At 37.2% G+C, this 25,874-nt stretch overlaps 1 protein-coding gene across 2 annotated transcripts in view; it reads left to right on the top strand.

The window, feature by feature from the left end:
* Positions 1 to 9,845, top strand: part of slc38a4 (solute carrier family 38 member 4) — a 28,387-nt gene extending 18,542 nt beyond the window's left edge. For both annotated transcript variants that reach the window (XM_077709378.1, XM_077709379.1), the window contains exons 13-16: positions 325 to 449; positions 6,253 to 6,397; positions 7,166 to 7,263; positions 7,358 to 9,845. In XM_077709378.1, the coding sequence (XP_077565504.1) occupies positions 325 to 449; positions 6,253 to 6,397; positions 7,166 to 7,263; positions 7,358 to 7,462 (473 nt within the window). In that variant the 3' untranslated portion in view covers positions 7,463 to 9,845. The remainder of the gene's footprint in view (positions 1 to 324; positions 450 to 6,252; positions 6,398 to 7,165; positions 7,264 to 7,357) is intronic.
* Positions 9,846 to 25,874: the final 16,029 nt, after the last annotated feature.

Genomic DNA, 25,874 nt, shown 5'->3' with positions numbered 1-25,874 from the left:
GCTAGTGCGATTTATAGTCATAAAAACACGGTAGACGCCAAACATTCCATCCTGCCTTAACATTGTCCATTAAGCAACCGAAAACAGAGATAAAGGTATCAGCAGAGCCACTAACACATCCTGAATGTCAAACAGCTTCTAATAATACTAACTTGACGCAGTTGGCTAGCAAACGATGGTTTATTTCCAGTTCACGATTGCACCTGAATGTACGTAGACTTGGACGCGTTAAGATCTAATGTCATGTCATGATGACCGAGATGAGTTTGTTAGCATGTAGAATGTTCTCGGTATTCACAATTGGCCTTCTCTATTACTGAACAGAAAACGTGGAGGCCGAGTTACTTCACACCTTCACTAAGGTTTACAAGTTTGACACCCTGCTACTGATGGTGCGTTTGGCAGTGCTCACGGCCGTCACATTGACCGTTCCCATTGTCCTCTTTCCAGTAAGTACTACATATGTTTAACATATTATAACTGACCATTGTGATGGATGTGTTTTTTTACGAGCAGTAGTTGGAAAAGCAGGGGGAAAATGCATATGGGAAACTAAATACAAATATGGGGCTTTTATTCCTTGAAAGTTTTGGTGTAGTAAAGGTCTGGGTAACATGATCTTAGGTATAGGATTTTTTAAAAAAAAATGTATTTCATTTTCCCAGAAAACTAAATAGTATATAGAAATGTTGATTTGTTTATTCAGTTTCCAATTTGCTTATCCTTACTAGTGTCACAAGGGGTGCTAGAGCCTAGCCAGCCAATGGCAGAAACATTTCCTAAGGAAATGCCAAACTCTGATGTACTTACCCAAAGTTCAACAAAATAATAGGCCAAGGGTGTCGGACTTTGGTTGGTTTGTGGGACGCTTTAACGTCAACTTGATTTCACATAGGACGGACCATTTTAGATATAATATTTCGATTTTTTTTTTAAATGGATTAAAATCCCTGAATATTATGTTTTTTTATGGATCTAAAACAATGTTTACTTGAGCTTTTTTATATATATTTTTAGATTTTACATTTTTTTAAACTAAAAACACAGAAAAATGCATTAAAATTACAATTATTGATTTAAAAAGGGGGGAAATCAGGAAATTTAATATACATCTATACTCTTCATTTGAATTTCATCCTAAAACAGAAAGTCAGCACTCTTAATTTACATTCCCGGGCCACACAAAATGATGCGGCTGGCCAGATTTGGCCCCCGGCCTGCCACTTTGACACATGTGACATAGTTCCTTCCCAAATATGGTCCGGAACTAAATTTAGCATGGCCTTAATCTGACACAAGAAGGACACACTTGGCTGATGACCAAAAGGAAGTGTCAGGGACTTTTTTTATAGCTTTGGTCTCGAGGCAACTTCTTCTTGTAGATAATGTAGAAACAAGAAGCAGCCACTAGGTGGTAGCAGCAGTCTTGTTGTCATTACGAAAGCAGCGCAAGATGCAGGCTTTGTTATGGAAACGCGTCACCACACCAAATTCACATTCAAAATGAATGAGTCATAGGTTAAGCCTCTATTTACATTGTAATGGGTTGATTGATCACTTTCACACATAAACAAAAGCACATTCCCGCACTGACTCGCTCTCCTTGTATGACACTGTGGATTCAACTGTAGATATGTCCGAGCCAGGGAGTACAACCCACTACACACCCACACACTCACACACACACACACGACTCTCCGCAATGGAAGTTTACTGAATCGGAGCAGGCAGTGGAAAAACCCTCACCTTGACCGCCGCTTTCGAAGCCAATCGGGGGTGCTGGTATAGAAGCACATGTCACAACTGGAGTTGTTTTAGATGCCTCATGCAGATGCCTAAAAAAAAAAGAAAGGAAAATAATGTTTAAAAAAAAAGAAGATGGGTATGACACTCATTTTTTTAAAATATTTTTTAAAAAGGACTATATGTCCAAATTTCTACACAACAGTGATAAGAACATACAATTTGGCATGTTAATACTAACATTCCGTATTTTCACGATAATAAGGCACACTTAAAAGTCTTACATTTTCTCCAAAATAGACAGTGCGCCTTATAATCCAGTGCGCCTTATATATGGAAAAAACAGAAAACCAAAAACGAAAAACCATCACTGTGGGATATTAAAAGAAACACAAACGCCTGAACTGAAACAATACTGTTAAATATGCAGATGCCATCTTAGTTTACAAAATCTTCCATCATATAGCCCCCCCCCCCCCCCCCACTGCAAGATTTTATACAAAAAAATCCAAAACATCAACAATGGCTGGCTCAAGAGGTGACTGTGTGGAAGTCAATAGCAATTACTGTATTTTTGCGACTATAAGGTGCACTTAAAAGTCTTACATTTTCTCCAAAATAGACAGTGCACCTTATAATACAGTGCGCCTTATATGTGGAAAAAAATGTCATTCATTGAGGGTGCGCCTTATAATGCGGTGCGCCTTATAGTCGTGAAAATACGGTAAATGCTTTTGGAGTGAGTGAAAACTTGCTTTGTATTTGTCATTTATTGCCATTAAAGATGAGGATATTGACAAACTAGTTGATAAAACACAAAGTATTTGCACCCCTGCTTTTTTTGTACCCAAATGAATATTGATTAATGACAACCTAGTTTCCAGGTGAGACGCCAAACAGCCTTTCTGCCAAGTTTCTACCTGACATTTGCGAATCTGGCCTTGAATTCTCCCTGACCTTTATTTCTTGCCGACCTTCGGCGAGAGATTAACATTAGCTTTGTCTAGGGCCGTCTGTCTTGGGCCCCCGCCGAGAAGTTGTATACACGCGAGAGCGCCAAGAATGCGTACGGTCACGTGAGCGTAGACACAAAACCAAGATTGGCTCACACGGGGCTTTGTAGGGATTCCATGTATTAGAAAGGGGGCTTTAGACTGAGGTACACATGTCCTAGATCTCAGGCTCTTCACTTCTATTACTGCTTCATTCACTCTAATGGCAATCCAATTTGATTGGATTGGATTATATATCATCCCGTAATACAGTGTTCCCTCGCTACTTCGCGGTTCAGATACCGCGGACTCCGAGTTTCGCAGATTTTTTTGGGAAAAAAAAAACAAATATTACATTGAAACAACATATTTTACAGTTTTTTTGTTATATCATGAATTTCACTCTCTCTACCCGTATTCTATATGGTGGACTGTATACAGGGGGTAAAAAAAAAGAAAAATTAAAAATACAAATTAAAAATTTAAAAAAAAAATTAAAAATAAATTTAAAAAAAATATATTTTTTAATTAAATTCAAATTAAGCATATTTGAAGGGGAATCCCTACTTCGCGGAAATTCACTTATCGCGGGTGGTCCCCGTCCCCATTAAACGCGATAACCGAGGGAACACTGTAATTGTCACAAGCTATCTATCCTGGGCCATTTATTGTATTTTCTCTTATATTTGTAACAAAACACACAAAAAATGACGACTAAATCGAGGGTACGGCTTATACGCGCATAAATTGACAAAGTTGAAATGCCATAACGCAAAATGATCGCAAGCAAAGTTCTTTTAAATATTCGTTCATTCTTTAACGATCAAAATAATCGTTTGTGGAAGCCATAATCGTCAGTATAGTAACGATGAGGTTTGCAAATATTAAAGACATTCTTCACTTCAGCGTAGTCAAGTTGTGACTGGTCCATTCTGGATTTCTCACAAGTTCCTCCACATTCTCAGCGTGTGAGAGGGCGGAGTGTCTGACAGGTAAATATCAGAAGTCAAAAGTCTGCAAATATCACACGCTACACTCCAAAGGCTTTGCGCCAGGTGACAGTTGGGTGCCGAATTCTTTGGAGCCCCCCGAGAGAAAAATGCCCCGACCCGGTTCGAGGTTTCCCAACTTAATTATGTAACAGCTGGCCGGAGAGGCAGAAAAAAGAGGGGTGCGAGGTTGTAGAGCAAGGGGTAGGGAACCTATGGCTCGGGAGCCATATGTGGCTCTTTTGATGGGTGTATATGGCTCTCTGCCTTTTTAATTAATAATATTTTTTCTTCATTAGACTCTTCTGCATGCATCCCTCTCATTGATACTCATTGATTAGCAACAGTGAAATAATGTTCTCAAAATAATTCTGAGGTTTTTTTTACTTTAAAAGTGGTGAAATGAATAATACATGCTCACATTTTCATATATTTTTAATTTTAAATTCTTAGTATGGCTCTCAAGGAATAATGTTTGAAAATATGAATTGTTTATGGCTCTCTTCGTCAAAAAAGGTTCCCGACACCTTGTAGAGTTTGCGGTCAAATTAGTATTATATTGGCCGCCGGCCCATCTTAATCTCATCTCAATGAATGTCACCTGGTTAAGGCGGTGGTGGTGGGGTTGTATTTCTCTCCCCTGAGTGTAGGAATAAAACTTGTGGACATAGACTATGTGAAAGAGCTGTACTTTGGCCAACGTGGCGGCTACGAAGTAGAGCATGAAAGAATAAGGAAGTTAGGCCACTAAAAATAAACAATCAACTGACACACCTCCCCCACTTCCTGCCTTCTTCTTAAATGGTGGCTGATGCAATCTCATTCCTGCCTTGCATGCTGCCAGATAATCCCCCTTTTACCTTTTTGAACGGACGCCCTGCTCCGATCTTTCGACATCTCTCTCTGGGTCTACGTACCCGATGGCGGGTGGCGACCTTTCCCCTACTAGAGCTCGGAGCGGCGCCGTCCGACATCTTAGCAGGGATCTGTGCGATTTTCTTTTTTTTTTTTTGCCTTCAAATGCCGTGGCTTTTGCCGTGGCTTTTCGTGCCAATGTACACACATTTGGCGAGTGTGGGAATGGAGCAGAGGATTGTTGTTGTTGTTGGTGGTCAAAGATAACGGCAAACAACTGTTTGACTTTCGAGTTGGAGTCAAACCAAATTTTGATAAATGGAAAGTCTAAACAACAGGTGTTTTGTTCTTCGCACACCACGACGACCAGTTTTCGAAGCCATCGTGACATAAAAACAAGCCATTCCGATGTGACCAAAAATTTTCAGTTCGTTCATATGACCAGGCTTGAGGGTTTTTACAAAAATTGATAAATTCTAGCTCCCAAAATTTTTGGACTACAAGTCTGACTTTAACTTAATATATATAAATATGAATATATATAAATATATAAATATGAATATATACATATATACATATATACACATACACATGCACATATATATATATATATATATATATATATATATATATATATATATATATATATATATATATATATATATATATATATATATATATATATATATATATATATATATATATATATATATATATATATATATATATATATATATATATATATATATATATATATATATATATATATATATATATATATATATATATATAAATAGATATATATATATATATATATCATAATTTTTTGCCATGTTTTTAGACTAAAGATATTTGAAAAATGTTGCTCACGTTTATTTAACATACAGCCGACTGGCGACCAGTCAAGGGTTTACAAAACCTTTCGCCTGAAGTCCACTGGGATAGGCCCCAAAAAAGATGGATGAATTTATGCTATATTAACAGATGCCTCATTAGCCTGTTATTCTCCATTTTACAATTGTTATTTTGACATTTGTTTGTTCTTATTTTCTGATAAAATCAAGAATTGGCACTCGTAAACCAGTGCGACCCCCGACCACATTTATTGTGCATTGATTGGCTGGTGCGACTTATATACCGAAAAATATGATATGTAGTGACTAAAGCACAAATGGGCAAACTTTTTGGCCCGGGGGCTAAATTGACCCTAAAAAATTTGACAGATGGTCCAGGTCAGCACAAGATACGATACAAAAAAAGGGCATCCGTTAACAGTACAAATGAAACATAAGCAGAAAAAAAGGACTCAAGTATTAACATACTTATCACTCATCATTAAAGTAAAAAGTATAAAGTAAAGTAAAGTAAAAAGGAATGTATTAAGAAATATTAAAATGTAATTTAAAAAAAGATAGAGGGGCTGTAAAACACGTAAAACAAACAAGAGTGGACAGAGCTACTGCCACTGGTTTCCGAGGGACGGCGGACCAAATGTGGCCCGCGGGCCGTAGTTTGCCCACCATGTCTGGACTAAAGCATACAGTATTGATGTAATTCATTTGAAAGTAACGATTTTAACACTATGACACAATTGTAGTTGATCATACAGAAAATAGATTTATACCCTTGATTGAAAATGGTCTCATTTTGTGAACTTCTTCACCCCCACCCAGATCCGTTCATCCATCACAACTCTGCTGTTCAGTGGCCGAGAGTTCAGTTGGCCTCGCCACATGCTAATCGCCGCTTGCATCTTGTTCTTCAACAACATGCTTGTCATCTTCGTCCCGACCATCCGAGACATCTTCGGCTTCATCGGTGAGTTGAAAAGACAAATACCAAGTGGAGGATTGGAGAGCAATTTGGTGGTCCCGAGTCCTTTTAGTTCCCGTAAAGTTCGAGAATTTTAAAGGATTTGAAGGATTCTTGAAACAAAAATGTTCACTTTTGAACTTTGGAAAAGTTGAAATGCATTTTGTATTTACCAATCGTGGCACGATGAGATAGGCTTGCGAGCTCTAGCTGGCTCACTCTGGCTAGCCAATCATAGTTGGTGAAAGCTGACGTATCCCAACACCTGCGAGAAGGCTATGACGTATCCCTACGCCTGCGACAAGGCATTGTGGTGTTGCCAACTCGAAATCTGATTGGTTAAAGCAACAGTCTTAATAACGCTTGTTTAATGCAGCAGAGCCTGCAGAACTGATTGTGAAGGCCTTGAGGCAGATTTCTGACCCTGGCAACAAATAATGGCTGAAATGTGATTGGTTAAATGCTTCAATATGAAAACACATACACATACACACACGCAGTGCAACCAGGGGGAAAACAATGAAATGAAGCTAATTGACAATTTGGAATTACTTAATAAATATTGATGGACAAAATATTACAGATGATTCAGATATTTCTTAGGCCAGCAGAGAGGGCCTTGAAGTCACTGTATTACATAGATAAACTCATTTTAACTTGAGCTCACGTGGAAGGAAGTACTTCATAGTTAGCCATTAGAAGTAGATGTAGTAGATTGTCATTTTTTTGCGCCCGGAATGAAAACATAATCTTTTTTTTTTTTTTGTGGCTCAGGTTCCTCGGCAGCTACGATGCTGATTTTTATCCTCCCCGCGGCCTTCTACCTCCGCTTGGTGAAGTCAGTACCTCTTCGTTCGCCTCAGAAGATCGGGGTGAGTTCACACGCGTATCAAGATATCGTCTCATTTCTCCAAAATCCCACCCGCCGTGTTCCCTGGCTTATTATCTATCGGTCTCGCTTCCCAGGCGGCCATCTTCCTGGTCGTGGGAATCGTCTTCATGACTGGCAGCCTATCCCTCATCGTCCTGGACTGGATCCACAATCCACCCGGTTCCAGCGGGGGGCACTAAACTCAGCCTTTGACCTCCCCTCCGGAGCAACATCGGAGGAGGGTGCCGTGGATTTGTTTTTTTGACGGCTCAGTCCCTCCTTTAACACATTTACTACAATAGCCGGACATATCAAGATGCTCTCTCTCTCTCTTCGGACGTTTCAGTTGGGTTTCGCCGTATTTTGTCGTAAGAACAGTTCCGGAAGTGTAAGAGGGAGGCGAGCAGACGCTCGGCGGTTGCCATTGTTGCCGTTATTTCTGAGCCTGAACGAATAAATCCCGCGCACTTGAATGTAACACGGGCCCTCCCGAAGAACACGGAGCACTTCTTGGCATCGCCTCGTAGCGTACGGACGAACGAACGAACGAACGAACGACTAACACGCGTTACGCCAGCGACCGGTCGATGTCTTTTGCTGCTCTCTTCAAATGTGAACGAACGATGGAGTAAAAGAGGCTCGCCAAAGTCTGCATGAACCGTAACAATAACGCTAAGTGGGCTAGTTTAACTCTCTCCAGCAAAACCCAGCCTGAAGCCGGACTGATCTCTGACTACGTAAAGCATTGGAGATGCTTCCAGTATTATAGTCAAAGATTTGAACTCTTTATGTATATAAAAAAAATCTACTGAATAGGGTCATTTTGTACATAATAGGGGATATCTGCTTCAGGCACTTGACGTTAACTAAAAATCAGAAAAAAACGTGTTATTTTTGTAGACATTTTTTTGGTCAACATGCAGTAGGCAAAGGCTCAATTTGTGGAATTAGTCAAAGTCCATATTATAGTGCCATATTAGGGGAGGAGTCACTTTTGGAATTACAGTAAATGACTAAAGGAAGAAAAAAGGTCAAGTAGGTTGAATGTGTTGGAAATCTTAAATCGACGGATTGAGGAAAAATTCAAATATACAGTGTTCCCTCGCTACTTCGCGGTTCAGCTACCATGGACTCAGAGTTTCACAGATTTTTTTTGGAAAAAAAATACAAATATTACATTGAAACAACATATTTTATAGTTTTTAATGTTATAACATGAATTTCACTCTCTCTACCCGTATTCTATATGGTGTACTGTATACAGGGGGGTAAAAAAAATAAAAAAAATAAATTAAAAATAAAAAAAATTAAAAAAAATTTGGAATTAAATTCAAATTAAGCCTTTTTGAAAGGGAATCCCTACTTCGCTGAAATTCACTTATCGCGGGTGGTCCCGGTCTCCATTAACCGCGATAACCGAGGGAACACTGTACTCGTGCCTTTGCGGGATTGCCCTATTTTTATATATATATTTTTTTTTTTGGGGGGGGGGGATGACAGGTTGCACACTAGCCAAAATCTACCAAACGAAGAGGGAAAATAATATACAGTGCTGGCGTACAGTTTAAGTTCAACAGAAACCAAAAAAAAATGGTGACTAACAAACATAACATTTAAACAGGAAAAAATATGAAAAAAAGTGTGATTCCTTGTTTTTAACCTAGAGTAATCTACACGTTGAACTTTTTTAAATGTGGCTGATCCTTTGAATTTGTGCCTTTTCAATAGTAAATGGGCTATTTATTTACTGGTGCCTTTAAAAAAATTGACAGTCATTTTCAACGTCGATGTCCGATTGGTTCATTTCAAATTGGACATGAATTGTCGTCAATGTTAGCGGAAGAATTAAAAGAAAAAATGAAATTGTGAATCATTCTCTTCTCCGCCAAAGTAGACCACCTTACAGATCCTTTTGTGGATCAAAATATGTGAATTAAATCGATATTTCAAGTGAAATAGTGTTTATATGCATGTTTCTATTTTTTTTTGGGAGGGGGGGTAGATAAAACAAGGTCTTTTTGGACAATTGTATATGTTCTGTAAATAATCTTTATTTTATTGTACACTGTCAGTCTACAAGTGCATTTTGAGAATATCTTCTACAATCCAATGTTTTATTTTAGTTCAAACAAATGTGTATAACATATGTTAGACTCCTTTTTATGCTGTATGACAGTAGTCCCACCCCCTTTTTTCTTGTATATTGTAGAAATATTGTCAAAGTTTTGAACGTTCAATGATTCAAATTGGTTTTCGCCGTTATGTAGTAGTTTATCGGTTAAAGAAAAGTCTAACTGTGAGTGATACGAAGGCGGAAAAAGGTTCTACCAGGACAATCAATGCTCTGATTTCACTGTGCTTCAACTGCTGCCAACATTTGGGAGGTATTACTTGAACCTTTGAAAGCTTTCCAAAATGTCTTTCAAACTCTTCAATGCAGCATAAAAAAGGATGGCCTGCCTGCTTGATGGTTGCAATTTCCTAATTTACATTGAAATATTTCTGAATTACCATTCAAAAGGTCATGTTTTTGTATCCGTTTCATTATGTTGAAGAATTAAAGAACAAAAACGGTGTAAAAAAGTGTTTTTTTGTTGTTGCCACAAACCACACTTTCTTCATTAAAACCTTCGATTTAACTTACCGTATTTTCACGACTATAAGGCGCACTTAAAAGTCTTAAATTTTCTCAAAAATAGACAGTGCGCCTTATAATCCAGTGCGCCTTATATATGGAAAAAACAGAAAACCAAAAAGGAAAAACCACCACTGTCGGATATTAAAAAAAAAAAACACCTGAACTGAAACAATACTGTTAAATATGCAGATGCCATCTTAGTTTACAACATCTTCCACCATATAGCTTCTCCCCCACTTCAAGATTTTATACAAAAAAATCCCAAAAAAAACACAATGGCTGGCTCTAGAGGTGACTGTGTAGTGAGTGCTTCATACCTGGAAGTCAATAGCAATTACCGTATTTCCACGACTAACGGGCGCACTTAAAAGTCTTAAATTTTCTCCAAAACAGACAGTGCGCCTTATATATGGAAAAATATCATTCATTGAAGTTTGTCCAAAAACTTACATAACATGTTTATACTACACTTGTTATCATTTAATATTCGCGGCATAACTATTAGATGTTATCATGCCTCCGTAAATCAGTTTCAGTTGCGTCCAATTTGCAAAAAATAAATAAAAAATAAAAACATAACCCTTGATTCAAAAAAAAAGTCATTTGGCTATGCCATTTTGCCCTCTTTAACACATTTCTGAGGAAAAAGGGACTATGTATCGCCAAAATCATGTGACTGGAATCATATGGGATGGGGAAAACCCTACTGTGAATCCATAGAAATTCTTAGAAATATAGTCTAAAAGAAGAAGATGCGACATTGAGCTTTTTTTTTTTCCACTGTTAGGTAACAACGAACCGATTTGTCTTCTAAACTCCGCAAGGGGCGTCCCTCACTGTCCTAAGCGAACATGCCGTGACTTCTGACACTCCTATTACCCGGCCGGGTGCAAGATGACACCGAGCCGAGCCAGATATAAATTAGTACAAGGTCGGGATGGTGATCAAGTTGACAAAGCACTTTGACAGCTGTCACAGTTAAGGTCCTGAATTTCAATGGAATTGACCACTACTTTTTCATTCTTTCATTTTCTCAACCACTTTATCCTCACAAGGGTTTGCGGGTGATGCTGGAGCCTATCCCAGCTGACTTTGGGACACACCCTTGAAGTATCGGTAGCCAACCAATCACAGGGCACGGAGAGACAGACAACCATTTACGCTCACACTCGTAGCTAAGGGGAATTTAGAGTGTCCAACCAGGCTAGAATGCATGTCTTTGGAAAGTGTGTGTGTGTATGTGGCGGGGATACCCAGAGGAAACCCACACAGGGCCGGGGAGAACATGCAAACTCCAAAAAGGTGGACCAACCCAGCTGGATTTGGGCTGACACGCTAACCACTAAATCGCCAGGCCGCCTTAATTGTTTATTTATTTATTTGTTTGTTGTCTAGTGTCTTCCTTTTTTTAAATGAATTTTAGATACATATAAAAAAGTGCATCCGTTAACAGTACATATGAAACATAATCTGAAAAAAAGTATTACCATACTCATCATTAAAGTAAAAAGTATAAAGTACAAAGTCAAGTAAAAAGGAATGCATTAAGAAATATTAAAATGTCATTTAAAAAAAGATAGAAGAGCTGTATGTAAAACACAAAAAACTAATAAGAGTGGACAGAGCTACTGCCACTGTCTTACGCGTGACGGCGCCATCTTGGGAAGAAGAAAAAAAATATTTGGACAACGTCGGCGGGCCGGATTAAAAAGCCTAACGGGCCATATATGGCCCGCGGGCCGTAGTTTGCCCATCCCTGATCTATACTCTTCATTTGAATTTGATCCTAAAACAGAAAGTCGGCACTCATGATTTACTTTCTCGGGCCGCACAAAATGATGCGGCGGGCCAGATTTGGCACCCAGGCCGCCACTTTGACACCTGTTTGAGGAAACCAGAGTACCTGGAAAAAAGCCGTGCAACCCCGTGTAGAACAAACTCTAACCAGGACCATCCAGACTCGGGATTGAACCCTGGATTTCAGAACTGGCCATAGCACTCGGAGACGTGCCTCCCAAGGAGTTCCCCTTCCTGAGCGGGCGGCTGTAACGCTTGAGGCGGCCAAGAATTGAGGAATATAGGTCATGTTCTTTTAATATGTGGGCGACCATTAGCTGACAGCTACTGGCAGTGCCCCCCAACTGTGGCAACAGGTGGAAACTCACTGTGGGTTTTTGCTTCAACTTGTGTATGTATATTGCATATGTGGGGTGTCAAGCTCATGTGGGGCGGACGTCTTTATTTTTGCCCATATAAAGGTAATTTAATGGCCCCCATTGATGGTGCAAAACGTCTTATCCCACAGGTGTCAAAGTGGCGGCCCGGGGGCCAAATCTGGACCGCCGCATCTTTTTGTTCGGTCCGAGTGAGTAAATTATAAGTGCTAACTTTTTTGTTTTAGGATCAAATTCAAATGAAGATTATAGATGTGTACCGTATTTTCATGACTATAAGGCGCACCGCATTATAAGGCGCACCCTCAATGAATGACATTTTTCCATATATAAGGCGCACTGTATTATAAGGCGCACTGTATTATAAGGTGCACTGTATTATAAGGGGCACTGTATTATAAGGGGCACTGTTTTTATTTTGGAGAAAATTTAAGACCTTTAAGTGCGCCTTATAGTCGTGAAAATACGGCAATTGTTATTGACCTCCAGGTATGAAGCACTCACTACACAGTCACCTCTAGAGCCAGCCATTGTTGATGTTTTGGATTTTTTTGAATAAAATCTTTTTTCTTTTGAAAACTAAGATGGCATCTGCATATTTAACAGTATTGTTTCAGTTCAGGCGTTTGTGTTTTTTTAATATCCCACAGTGGTGGTTTTTCGTCTTTGGTTTTCTGTTTTTTCCATATATAAGGCGCACTGGATTAAAAAGCACACTGGATTATAAGGCACACTGTCTATTTTGGAAAAAAATTAAGACTTTTAAGTGCGCCTTATAGTCGTGAAAATACAGTATTATATTTTCTGATTTTCCCATTTTTAAATCAATAATTGCATTTTTTTGTTTATTTCTTTCTTTTGGTGTTTTTAGGTCAAAAAGCATTTTGTAAAATGTAAAAATAAATATATAAAAATATTTTCTGTTTTCCACTTTAATATTGAATATATGTATATATATATATATATATATATATATATATATATATATATATATTGTTTTTTTTTTAATTTTTTTTTTAATTGTTTCCATTTGAAATTAAAAACAAATGATTATTATGTGTTCCTTTACTAAGAAAAAAGTTCAAATAAACAGTTTTATATCTATAAAAAAACTGAATATTTAGAGCTTTTGATCCAGTTCTTATCATGTATGAGTTTGACACCCCTGCTCTAAATGATCCCTAGCTACTTTCATTATCCTTTTGCCCTCCGATTGACTGTGGGATAGGCTCCAGCACCCCCCACGGCGCTTGGAAATGACAATAAAACAATAAAAATTGAAGAGAAAGCTTGTAAACTTGTTCAAACATTGATTATGAGTCACTTGTTTATTTAATTTTGCCTTCCACTACACAAGATTTAAAGTCATTAAGTCCTTCAATAAATAAACGCTTATTAAATTATATTTTGAAAGTAAATACCTGGACCAAAAATTAAATAAACATAAGAACGCAATTTACCTAATGCCACATTGAGTGAATTCAGGTGTGTTAGAGGGCAAGTAAACAGCTACGGCCTTAACATTTCATTATTATTATTATTTAATTTGATTTTATTACTTTTAAAATGGATATTGGTGCTTGTTTGTTTAGTACAAGTCTATAAAAGAGTACAAAAAGTGAATAAGACAAAAACCTAAAGGTAGACGGACCCTGTCGGTTAGCCAGGTTCTAAAAAATAATAATATTATTTTATAGTGTACCAAGAATATAGTGTACCAAACAAATATTGGGCATCTGAATGAGTCACCTTCTGGGCTTAGTTGCATTAAGATATCTGAGATCTCCTCATGGATGAGTCCAGTAGCTATTTACGACCGCTTCTATCATCAACATATTCATTTTGGAGGGATTACAAAAGCATCAATAGGATTAGATGAAGTACACGTACTGATGCTGTGATACATAACCCCCAAAATAGCGGATTTTTATCATATAAACGGACTTGCCACCCACTCAAATAACAGGAAATTTATTATCCAAAGACATTGAAAAAAAAGGCTTTAGATTGGGTTTTATTCGACTACTCTGTACAATTCTTTTAAAGCACATGTGTCAAAGTGGAGGCCCAGGGGCCAAATCTGGCCCACCGCATCATTTTGTGTGGCCCGGGAAAGTCAATCATGAGTACCGACTTTCTCTTTTAGTATGACATTAAAATGAAGAGTATAGATGTATATTGAATTTTATGATTTTCCCCCTTTTTAAAATCAATAATTGTAATTTTTTTAAGTTTTTTCCTGTGTGATTAGTTAAAATATCATTTTGTAAAATCTAAAAATAGATTAAGAAGCTAAAATAAACATTGTTTTAGATCTATAAAAAAATGAATATTCCCTGAATATTCATTTTAATCCAGTTATATTAATCCATTTTTTTTTTAAGTATAGATGTATATTAAATTTCCTGATTTTTTCCCCCTTTTAAATCAATAATCGTAATTTTTTAATACATTTTTTCAGTTTTTAGTTAAAAAAATAATTTTGTAAAATCTAAAAATATATTTAAAAAATGCTAAAATATTGTTTTAGATCTATAAAAAAACTGAATATTCAGGGATTTTAATCCAGTTCTTTTAATCCATTTAGAAAAATTAAAAAAATCGAAATATTATATCTAAAATGGTCCGGCCCACGTAAAATCTAGTTGAAATTAAAGCGGCTCGCGAACCAACCCGAGTCTGACACCCATGTTTTAAATAAAGCATAGGCTTGATTTAAAAAAATATATATATATATATATACATATTCATATTTGTATATTTATAAAACAGTCAAAGTAAAACATCAATAAGTATTAGCCTTAGACAGTTCACGTGGATTGGATGCCTATCACCGACATGAACTTTTGTGTAAAAACTGCGCTGATATAAAATATAATGATATCATCCGATCTGGGTGCCAAGTACGCTGCCTAAATGTCAATGCCTTCATATATCAACGACGTGACATTACGAGAAATGGATTCAGTGTCGAGAAAATATGCAAATCCATGCGTCCGTGCGTGCGTCTATGTCAGCCAGAGACATTACATAATACTCATGCTTGGGAGTTAGCTCAAATCTGACGAATACATTGCAAAAGGGGGTACGTGACACACATGTAAATGCTTAAAGGAGCCAAACATGAAAGATTGGATAATATCATGCAGTATGTCACTCCAAAAATGGATTTCCTCATGTTGGTCACGTTTGAAATGTTGATATTCTACTTGTTTTTTTATGAGTTTAACCTATAAAGCCGAGGAATGGGTTGCATAACGTGACATTGGAGAGAGATGAGAGTGTACGGACCTGTGAATGTTGAATGTGAGCTCTGGTTTCCACGGTGATTCACGTCCTCTCAGGTACGTGGCAGCTGCTCCGGCTCAGAGGGGGTGTCAGAGATCAGAGCCGGTGGGCTTGGATGTGGCGCGTCGTGCCGTCGGGGCCCGCCAAGACATACACGCCGACAGGGAACATGTCGACACTGTGAGAGAAACAGCGTTTTACTGTGAGGGGGTAACCTTGCTGACCCCAGGGTACACAAGTGGAAGGGATGGCAGCGTTGGTGGGGAGAAGAGCATCAAAAATAGAAATAACAACTCCCGGATAGTTTGTCCTTTTCCCATGACAAGTTGTGTATATTCCAGGAAATATGTCAAAGCATGTCATTTCACTCTGTATGACAATGTATATGATGTCATGACTGTATTCAGAGGATAGGATGGATTACGAAAATGTGAAAACTGTTGTCAAAGTGGCGGCCCGGGGGCCAAATCTGGCCCGCTGCATCATTTTGTGAGGCCCGGGAAAGTAAATCACGAGTGCTGACTTTCTGTTTTAGGATCAAATTCAAATGAAGAGTATAGATGTTTATTAAATTTCCTGATTTTTCCCCTTTTCAATGAATGATTGTAATTTTGTAATCATTTTTTGCTGTGTCAAACGGGCGGCCTGAGGGCCAAATCTGGCCCACCGCATCATTTTGTGTGGCCCTGGAAAGTAAATCATGAGTGCTGACTTTCTGTTTTAGGATCAAATTCAAATGAAGTGTATAGATATATAATAAATTTCCTGATTTTCCCCCTTTTAAATCAATAATTGTCATTTTTTAATCATTTTTTTCCTGTTTTTTAAGTTCAATAATCATTTTGTAAAATCTAAAAATATATTTAAAAAAAGCTAAAATAAACATTGTTTTAGATCTATAAAAAAACTGAATAATCCGGGTTTTCAATCCAGTTCTATTAATCCATTTGTTTTAAAAAAAATCTAAATATTATATCTAAAATGGTCCAGCCCACATGAATCTACATAAAAAGCCTCCATCCATACTAATATAATAATAATAACAATGTAGACTAAGGGACAATAGTCCTCAAGGGCATCTATCCAATCTTCATATCAATATTTTTCAGAATGTAGCTCAAAAAACAAATCTCTTCCCCTTATCAACAGTTATGATAATAAATTGAACAAGACGTCCATTTTCAGCCAATACCTTGACCTATGATAACGTTTTACAACCCATCATTTCCAGCATTGAAGATGAAATCTCATATGTAATATAGAATAATATCATATCATAATATAGAACATTACAATCCATTTCTACCGAAAGAACTGGCAATGAAAAATAAAAATGAAGAAATAAAAACAATGTGTGTGTGTAAATTCCTAAATGGGGAGTAAAAGGATTTAACCCATATGGACATTGTCATCAAAAAAGGCTTAACCATAGTTATTTTAATAAAAAAACATAGTATTGAAGAAGTATGTACATTGTAGTACAAGTGGGGTTGAGGAAAACAAGGTCAGACTGGAATTCTTAATAAAACTTTCATAAAAATGCATTCCAGTTTGACTTGAGAGGAAACGACGATATTGCAGTACTCTGAATTGATGGAGTTGACTCAGATGTTTGCCCATTTTGGCTCCACTGTATCCCCGAGGTGATTCCATCTAAATTCCTTGCATCCAGCTGAATATACACTTTAGAAGTCAATCTTATTTAAATGTACAGGTGTCAAAGTGCCGGCCCGGGGGCCAAATCTGGCCCGTCGCATCATTTTGTGCGGCCCGAGAAAGTAAATGATGAGTGCCGACTTTCTGTTTTAGGATCGAATTCAAACGAAGAGTATAGATGTATATTAAATTTCCTGATTTTACCCCTTTTAAATCAATAACTAATTTTTTGATCCATTTTTTTGTTTTTAGTTCAAAAATCATTTTTTTAAATCTAAAAATATATTTTCAAAAAGCTCAAATAAACATTGTTTTAGATCTACAAAAAACTGAATTTTCATGGCTTTTAATCCATTTATATTAAATAAAATCTAAATATTAAATTTTTTCTGTGTTTTTATTTCAAAAATCATTTTGTAAAATCTAAAAATATATGTTAAAAAAGCTCAAATAAACATTGTTTTAGATCTATAAAAAAAAACTGAATATCCAGAGCTTTTAATCCAGTTCTTTAAATCAATTTATATTAAAAAAAAATCTAAATATTATTTTTTTTCTGTTTTTATTTCAAAAATCATTTTGTAAAATCTAAAAATATATGTTAAAAAAGCTCAAATAAACATTGTTTGAGATCTACAAAAAAAGGAATATTCAGGGATTTTAATCCAATTCTTTTAATCCATTTATTAAAAAAAAAATCGAAATATTATATCTAAAATGGTCCAGCCCACCTGAAATCAAGTTGACGTTAAAGCACCCCGCGAACCAACGCGACTCCAACACCCTTGGCCTATTTAGCTTGTTGAACTTTGGGTAAGTACAGTATAGTTGTCATTTCCTTAGAAAATATTTCTGCCATTGGCTGGATAGGCTCCAGCACCCCTGTGACACTAGTAAGAATAAGCAAACCTGCGAACCAACCCGACTCTGACACCCTTGATTTAAATAATACATGTCTGGGTCATCACGCTGTTGTATTTGTTCCCCCTTCTTTTGTACTAGAATGAAAAATGTATTCAAAAATGGAAACAGCTGACGAAAAAGCGGAGAGTTAAACGGACCAATAGGAGGATAAGAACCTGATGATAATGTTTCCAAGCAAGGTGAAGGTGATTGTGGAAACCAAAGAGATGAAATAGAACATGCTGAGCGCTGCAGTTGCGTAACAACAAGGTCGTTGCTCTGTGCGGTGGTGACACGGTGAAGGCAAACATGCTCGTAAACACAAAACATCCACTGAAAGTGTGTTTTAGGCTGACATAAGCAATATGTTGACATTGGGGAACAAATTTGGAGCTTTTGGGTTGTGTTGGAGAATCAGACAACTGGTGGAATAGTCTGAGGACAATGTTTTGCTTTAGATAGGTGCAACAAAAATAAACTGCTAAATTGCTTGAGCTTACTGTGTTTACATGAACCCGCTTTCAAGATGTTCTATGCAATTCCTGGAAGGTGGGCCGGACTTGTTATAGGCAGAATGGAGAAGTGAGCTTGGAATGGAGAAGGTTTATGAAATAAATAAAGGAAGGGTGTTAGACTCGGGTTGGTTGGCGGTCCGCATTAACGTCAACTTGGTTTCATGTGGGCCGGACCATTTTAGATTTTATATTTAGATTTTTTTAAATAAATGGATTAAAAGAACTGGATTAAAATCCCTGAATATTCGGGGTTTTATATATCTAAAACAATGTTTATTTTAGCTTTTTTAAAATATATTTTTAGATTTTATAAAATGATTTTTGAAATAAAAACAGAAAAAATGGATTAAAATTTAGAATTATTGAGGTAAAAGGGGGAAATCAGCAAATTTAATATACATATTTACTTTTCATTTTAATGTGATCCTAAAATAGAAAGTCAGCACTCATGATTTACTTTCTCAGCCCGCACAACATGATGCGGCGGGCCAGATTTGGCCCTCAGGCCGCCACTTTAACACCTATGACCTATAGGATGCTGTTTTGAATGGAATTACCGTAAAACTATTTTGAGCGTCCGCACATTTGACCACAAAAAGGCGATCGTCCGCTGGCTTGAGCGCAGTGTATTTGTCACTAAAAAAATGATTTACATACACGAAACTGCAAGATGACATGGACGAAACACCATAACACAAGACAAATTTATTTTTGACATCTATGAATGAAATGCAAGGAAAAAATAAACCGTATCTTGCATAAAAAGAGGTAAAACTCACCAACTTGGGCGTGCATTGCACGCTCTGGGCCACCATCTTGCCTCGGGATGACATCCACACTTCCTGATTGTACTGGTCACGTGACTGTTTTTTTTTTTTTTTTAATTCAATTTGTCCACAAGCACGCAACACCAGGGCCTCGAAAATATTCATTTATGTGTCAGAAATACATTTGTCTCTCAATATATATATTTTTTAATCTAAGCCACAGAAAATAAATATATTTAAACTTCCATCGTAGAAATCAATAATTGAAAAATATTGCAATATATTTCTAAATCCAATGTTTAATATTTTGCAAATTTACAATAGAAAATCAGTGTGTAACTCACTAAGTTTCAATGAAATATATCACATTTGTCTGCTTTTATAATTGACTTCTGACATTGAGGGGACGCATTGTAGAAATGTGTTATTATTTTCTAATTGAAAAAAATTGATTTTAAACCCCCAAAATCTGATTTTGATGACCCTGCGATTAAAACCAGTTTGGCGACCAATAACGGATCATTTTTCAACATAAACATAAATATGTGTTCATGGTGAAAGCCCAATTGAAAATATATTTGTGGAAATTTACTGCAATAAGATGGACTTAAAAACAGGAGGAGAAAAAAAGACAAATACTCGCATTGGGCAGCAATTTACGTAATTCCCACTGAGGTGGGATGAGTCAAAGTTTTGAAAGAAAATGAAAGAACACAACAGTAGTGTTGACTCTAAACTTGATGCTCGTCCATCCGTGAATTGGAAGCTTCGGACTTTTCGTATTAGGACGGGAAAGAGAATTGCATAACACGTCACGATTGTCCAACGGAACCGCGGCGTCTACGCCGAGTGTACGTAAGAAGCCGGGGTTAGCGTGCACACTAAAAGTCAATCGGTCAAAACGTGCTGTTTCGTTTGTGCGTCGAATGCCTGCGCACGCTTATCCAAAGCCAACGATTATCTGTGAGGGTTATTTTCCAGTATCACAGCGCTGGCAGAAGCACTGCTGCTGTCTGGATGTCAGCTGGCCTAGTTTACTGTCTCTCAAGGCCAGGGGTTTTAGACGCGGGTTGGTTCGCGGGCCGCGTTAACGTCAACTTGATTTTATGTGGGCCGGACCATTTTAGATATAATTTTTAGATTTTTATTTTATTTTTATGAATATATATATATAAGCACATATACATGCACATACATATATATATAATCACATACGCATACATATATAAGCACATATATACATACACACATATATATAAGCACATATACATACACATACATATATAAGCACATATATACATACACATACATATATATAAGCACACATAGATACACACACACACATATATATATATATATATATATATATATATATATATATATATATATATATATATATATATATATATATATATATATATATATATATATATATATATATATATATATATATATATATATATATATATATATATATATATATATGCACATATACATACACATACATATATATATCAGCACATATACATACACATACATGTATATATATCAGCACATATACATACACATACATATATAAGCACATATACATACACATACATATATAAGCACATATACATACACATACATATATAAGCACATATACATACACATACATATATAAGCACATATACATACACATACATATATAAGCACATATACATACACATACATATATAAGCACATATACATACACATAGATATATAAGCCCATAAACATACATATATAAGCACATATACATACACATACACATATATACATAAGCACATATACATACACATACATATATAAGCACATACACATTCATATATAAGCACATATACATACACATACATATATTACCACATATACATACACATACATACATATATATACACATACATATATAAGCACATACACATACATATATAAGCACATATACATACACATACATATATAAGCACATATACATACACATACATATATAAGCACATATACATACACATACATATATAAGCACATATACATACACATACATATATAAGCACATATACAAACACATACACATATAAATGCACATATATACATACACATACATATATATAAATGCACGTATACACATACACATACATATATAAATGCACATATACACATACACATGGACGTACATTCTCGAATGCAGCTTGAACTGCATATTTGTTCATTTAAGAACTGCATAGTATATGATAAGAGAAATGTACAAATTAATAATCCAAAAAAAAACAAGGTAAACCAAAAGCAGGGCAGGGCTTGGACGCAATACCAAACGACCAAACAAATACAACATAAATACACAGACGTGGGTTATTGAGTCACATTGAGAATGTGACAACAGCTATAGAAAAAACAATGGCAAGTTAACACTGGAAGGAAATTAAAACATCCTTGATCATTTTCTAGTTACTTCCGTGATTGCCTTTTTGGGTGATGACGCCAAGGTTTCAACAGTGGTTTGTTTCACCTCTTCCCGCTCGCCATAGCAGGCCTCAAATGTGTGTCCTCATCACCTCTATCAAACCCCAAACTGTCATTGCTAAGGCATGTTGCTGTATTTCCTGTGTTGGGCTATTACAGCAGAGTGAGACACAACGGGAAGTCGGATGTTATCGCCAAACAATCAAGTCTTTGCAAGAAGAAATATGTACTTGAAGGAAATGCATGGTCACAGGTGCCCAAGGATTGACGCTATGTATTCGTTCCCATTTCCTAATGTTGACGTTCAAGCAGTAATTCTCCACTTTCTTTTCCTCATTACCGTATTTTCACGACTATAAGATGCACCGCATTATAAGGCGCACCCTCACTTACCTCTCACTGTCTTTCACTTACCTTCAGTCAGCCAGTAGGAAGCAGATAAACATATTTCATGTTATATTACCTCACCCCGAAGTTATTACACAGAAGGGATTGTGTGTCGTGATACCGCACGTTTAGAGTCCTGATGGATGTGGGACAAAAAACTGTCCTTAAGCCTATTTGTCCGTACATTGTGAGACCTATAGCGTCTGCCAGAGGGCAGCAGCTGGAACAGATTGTGACCAGGGTGGTATGGGTCCCTGACAATATTACTGGCTCTGCTGAGGTAACAAACTGTGATGTAGTATGGCATAATCCTCTCCACAGTAGCTCTATAGAAGGTTACCATAAGAGTTAGTGTCCAAGTTGTTCCTCCTGAGTAGAAATGGAGTCGTTTCTGGGCCTTCTTCACTACTACTGTGGTGACTAATATGACTTCATAGAAAAAAACGAGTAAATACGGACTACCCACTTAATTGCCATGCCTTACACTGCCTTTTAAAAATAAAACTCATTCACAATCTGTCACTGTCACTTTTTATTTTATCACTTTAGCTGTCTTTTTTTTTTACGAGCGTACATTCTTGGACCGGTTCCAAAACATGTAACTCGGGTGAAGTATTTGTGAATATATTCTCGCTGACTCCCTAAAACAAACAACCCTCCTCACCTACATTTTTTTTGAGGATTAAAATTCTCAAAATCGAGTACTTTTAATGCAAAGGAACCAAAAAAAAGTGACATTACTGCAGCATAACCTTTGACCTCATTCTCTTTGAGTTTTCTCTCAGCTCAGCCGTCAAAAAATGCCTGACGGCGAAAAGGGAGCAAGAGGGGGAGTCAGCGGGTTCGCGGGGCCATCCCGGGTGAAAAGTTTTAGGAGAACGAGACTATGGCGCCCTCCCTTACCCCGCTTGGGGCCCCTCAACCTACTAATGTAACCCCCCCTCCTCCTCCCATTTGTGCTCCTGTCATAAAGAATGTGCCCCCTAAACCACTTTCCCACCACAAAGAGGATTACTAAGGTAATGCCCACATATCAAGAGATGCTCTGGCACATTTGGACACAGGGCAAGCTTAATTTAATAACTCATGTAGAAAGCTAGGCTAGATTTTCTACGCGTCTACTGGGCGCCACTGTGAGATATCATTTCAAACAGGGGCTCTTCTCATGCGCGAGTAGACGTATCATTAAGTTCCCCAATGGAAAAACGTCAAAGCGAGAGACAGAGAGAAAGAGAAAGGTCGCCCTTGGTGTGCGACATTTTGTTTGGGCAAAATCTGCGCCACCGTTGACTGGAGATGGCTCCAAAACGTGTGTGATAATCCTGTGATGCTTGTTTAAGTCCAAGGGCTTTCTAACCTACGTTACACGGGTTTGTTTAGTTAACGAATGTTTACATAGCCACCGTGGGATTCACATCCGATTAGGATCATCCCGGTTGCCGTCCCTATTCCTATGAGTGCGTGCGTACGTGACAAGGTTTTCCAAAAGATAACCTACTTCCTCTATGGCTACTTGTTTTCTTTACAGTCTGATGCCCACTAGTCTCCTTTGTGTCCTCCAGTGGAAAAAATGGCTGGCGCGTTCCTGCCCGGCCCATGTCGCTTAGTCCGCTTAGCCTATGGGCAAAATAAGGAACCAGTTAAACCAGGGGTGTCAAACTTCCTTTGGTCTGGGGGCCGAATACAGTTTAATTTGAGATCAAGCGGGCCGGACCAGTAAACAGTAACATAGGACTAACAATAAGCCCACTTTTTTTTGTATTAGTCACTAATACTTTTAATTAGTGCAAATAATGAGTAAATCATCAAAATGTTTATTAACAGAATTTTCCTTTTTCATTATGAACAATATATTATGAACAAGAGAATAACATAAGAACATAAATAAATGTCAATTCATGTTGTCTGCACGTACTAAAACACTGCGCCCCTAGCGGATAATACGAGAACTACACATTTTAACGAAAATTCATTTTTTTATACAATGCAGCTTTCTTCCCCGGGCCGGATCCGGCCCGCGGGCCGTATGTTTGACACCACTGGCTTAGCCTATGGGTAAAATAAGGAACCAGTTAAACCAATCGCAGTGGAGAGTTGCTATGTGTTTATTGTTTTATCTTCCTCCATTTCAAGGTGTACCTGATGTACTTTTGAAACCCAGCAACCCCTTATTTTTACTAATAAAGACAAGGAGATCATGAGATCTGTGCTGTCTATATTGTAATAAAAGTCCTCAGTGGAGGCCCAGTTGTTTCCGAGAAAAATCACAGTCAGAGTAAGGTGACTAAGGTTGAAAAGCAAGAAAATCCTTTTCTTGAGCTCGAAGGAGAATGCATTACAGTTCAGGTTGGTTCGCCAGCGGTGGTAAAATGATCTGTATAGACACGGCAGGGGGTTCTTAGTGGGAAAGACATTGAATTTTTTTCTCGGGAGAAATGATCTGCTTGCAGCAGTTATGAAAGATAATAGCCCATACCTGTCAATTTGCACGTTTTACGCGTATTTTATAAGTTATTTTACCATTTCAAATCATGTACGCCGTACACTGACTTTTGTACGGGATTTTTTTTAAATCGCCAATATTTATGAAAACCGATATCAACAAGACCGTTTTGGTTAAAATCCAGATAGTCTCGAAGGCTGGTAGCCAACGACGCTACTGTCATCGATCGTTACTATTGTCACGGTATACCAGAAAAAATTATCCTTAATCGTATGTATTTTTTTTAGCGGTGCGTACAGCAATATCGATAAAGGATGACATGCGCATGCGTAGATAAACATAGAGTACCGTATTTTCACGACTATAAGGCGCACTTAAAAGTCTTAAATTTTCTCCAAAATAGACAGTACGCCTTATAATCCAGTGCGCCTTATATATGGAAAAAACATTAAAAAAACAAAAAGGAAAAACCACCACTGTCGGATATTAAAAAAACAAAAACGCCTGAACTGAAACAATACTGTTAAATATGCAGATGCCATCTTAGTTTACAAAATCTTCCATCATATAGCTCCTCCCCCACTGCAAGATTTTATCCAAAAAAATCCAAAACATCAACAATGGCTGGCTCTAGAGGTGACTGTGTAGTGAATGCCGGAAGTACCCGGAAGTCAATAGCAATTACCGTATTTTCACGACTATAAGGCGCACTTAAAAGTCTTACATTTTCTCTAAAATAGACAGTGTGCCTTATAATACAATGCGCCTTATTTATGGAAAAAAATGTCATTCATTGAGGGTGGGCCTTATAAAGCGGTGCGTTTTATTGTCGTGAAAATACGGTAAATATCGTGGAAGCAAGCATGGAGGAGCCACCTAGTCAGATACGAGTTACAGCGAGTAAACATGCGTCGTATGGTTTTGGTACGGTTTTTGGGGGGTTTGTACGGGGAATCATAAACATTTATAAGGGCAGTTACCGGCAGAGGTTGACAGGTATGATAGCAGATAATGTGGCAATTGACCATATAGTGATTAGGTCTAGATTTAATGGGAATAGTTGTTTTTTTATTTTATTTTTTTCAACAAAAATTCAATTTCAAACCCAACGTCTGTGACGTTAGGCTGGTCCACTACACCAAAAGCACACTTGCATTGTCTTCTTGTGCAGAGGCAGCACTTCAAGTGAGCGTTATTGCTCACAAAGGAATGCCTCAAAAACAGAACAGCAGATTTGACTGAAAAAGGAGGCAGAAAAATCTCAAGAAAGTGGCAGACCTTATGACTTTTTTGCATTTTTTTTGGTTCTAAAATGGGTTGAGAAATGATTCTCCCTCAACATATGCAGCGAGATTGTAATATATCGAT

Source organism: Stigmatopora nigra, chromosome 23 (genome assembly GCF_051989575.1).
Source record: "Stigmatopora nigra isolate UIUO_SnigA chromosome 23, RoL_Snig_1.1, whole genome shotgun sequence".
Classification (NCBI taxonomy): Eukaryota; Metazoa; Chordata; class Actinopteri; order Syngnathiformes; family Syngnathidae; genus Stigmatopora; species Stigmatopora nigra.
The sequence above is the reverse complement of the archived record's forward strand: the minus strand, read 5'-3'. Positions and strand labels throughout refer to the sequence as shown.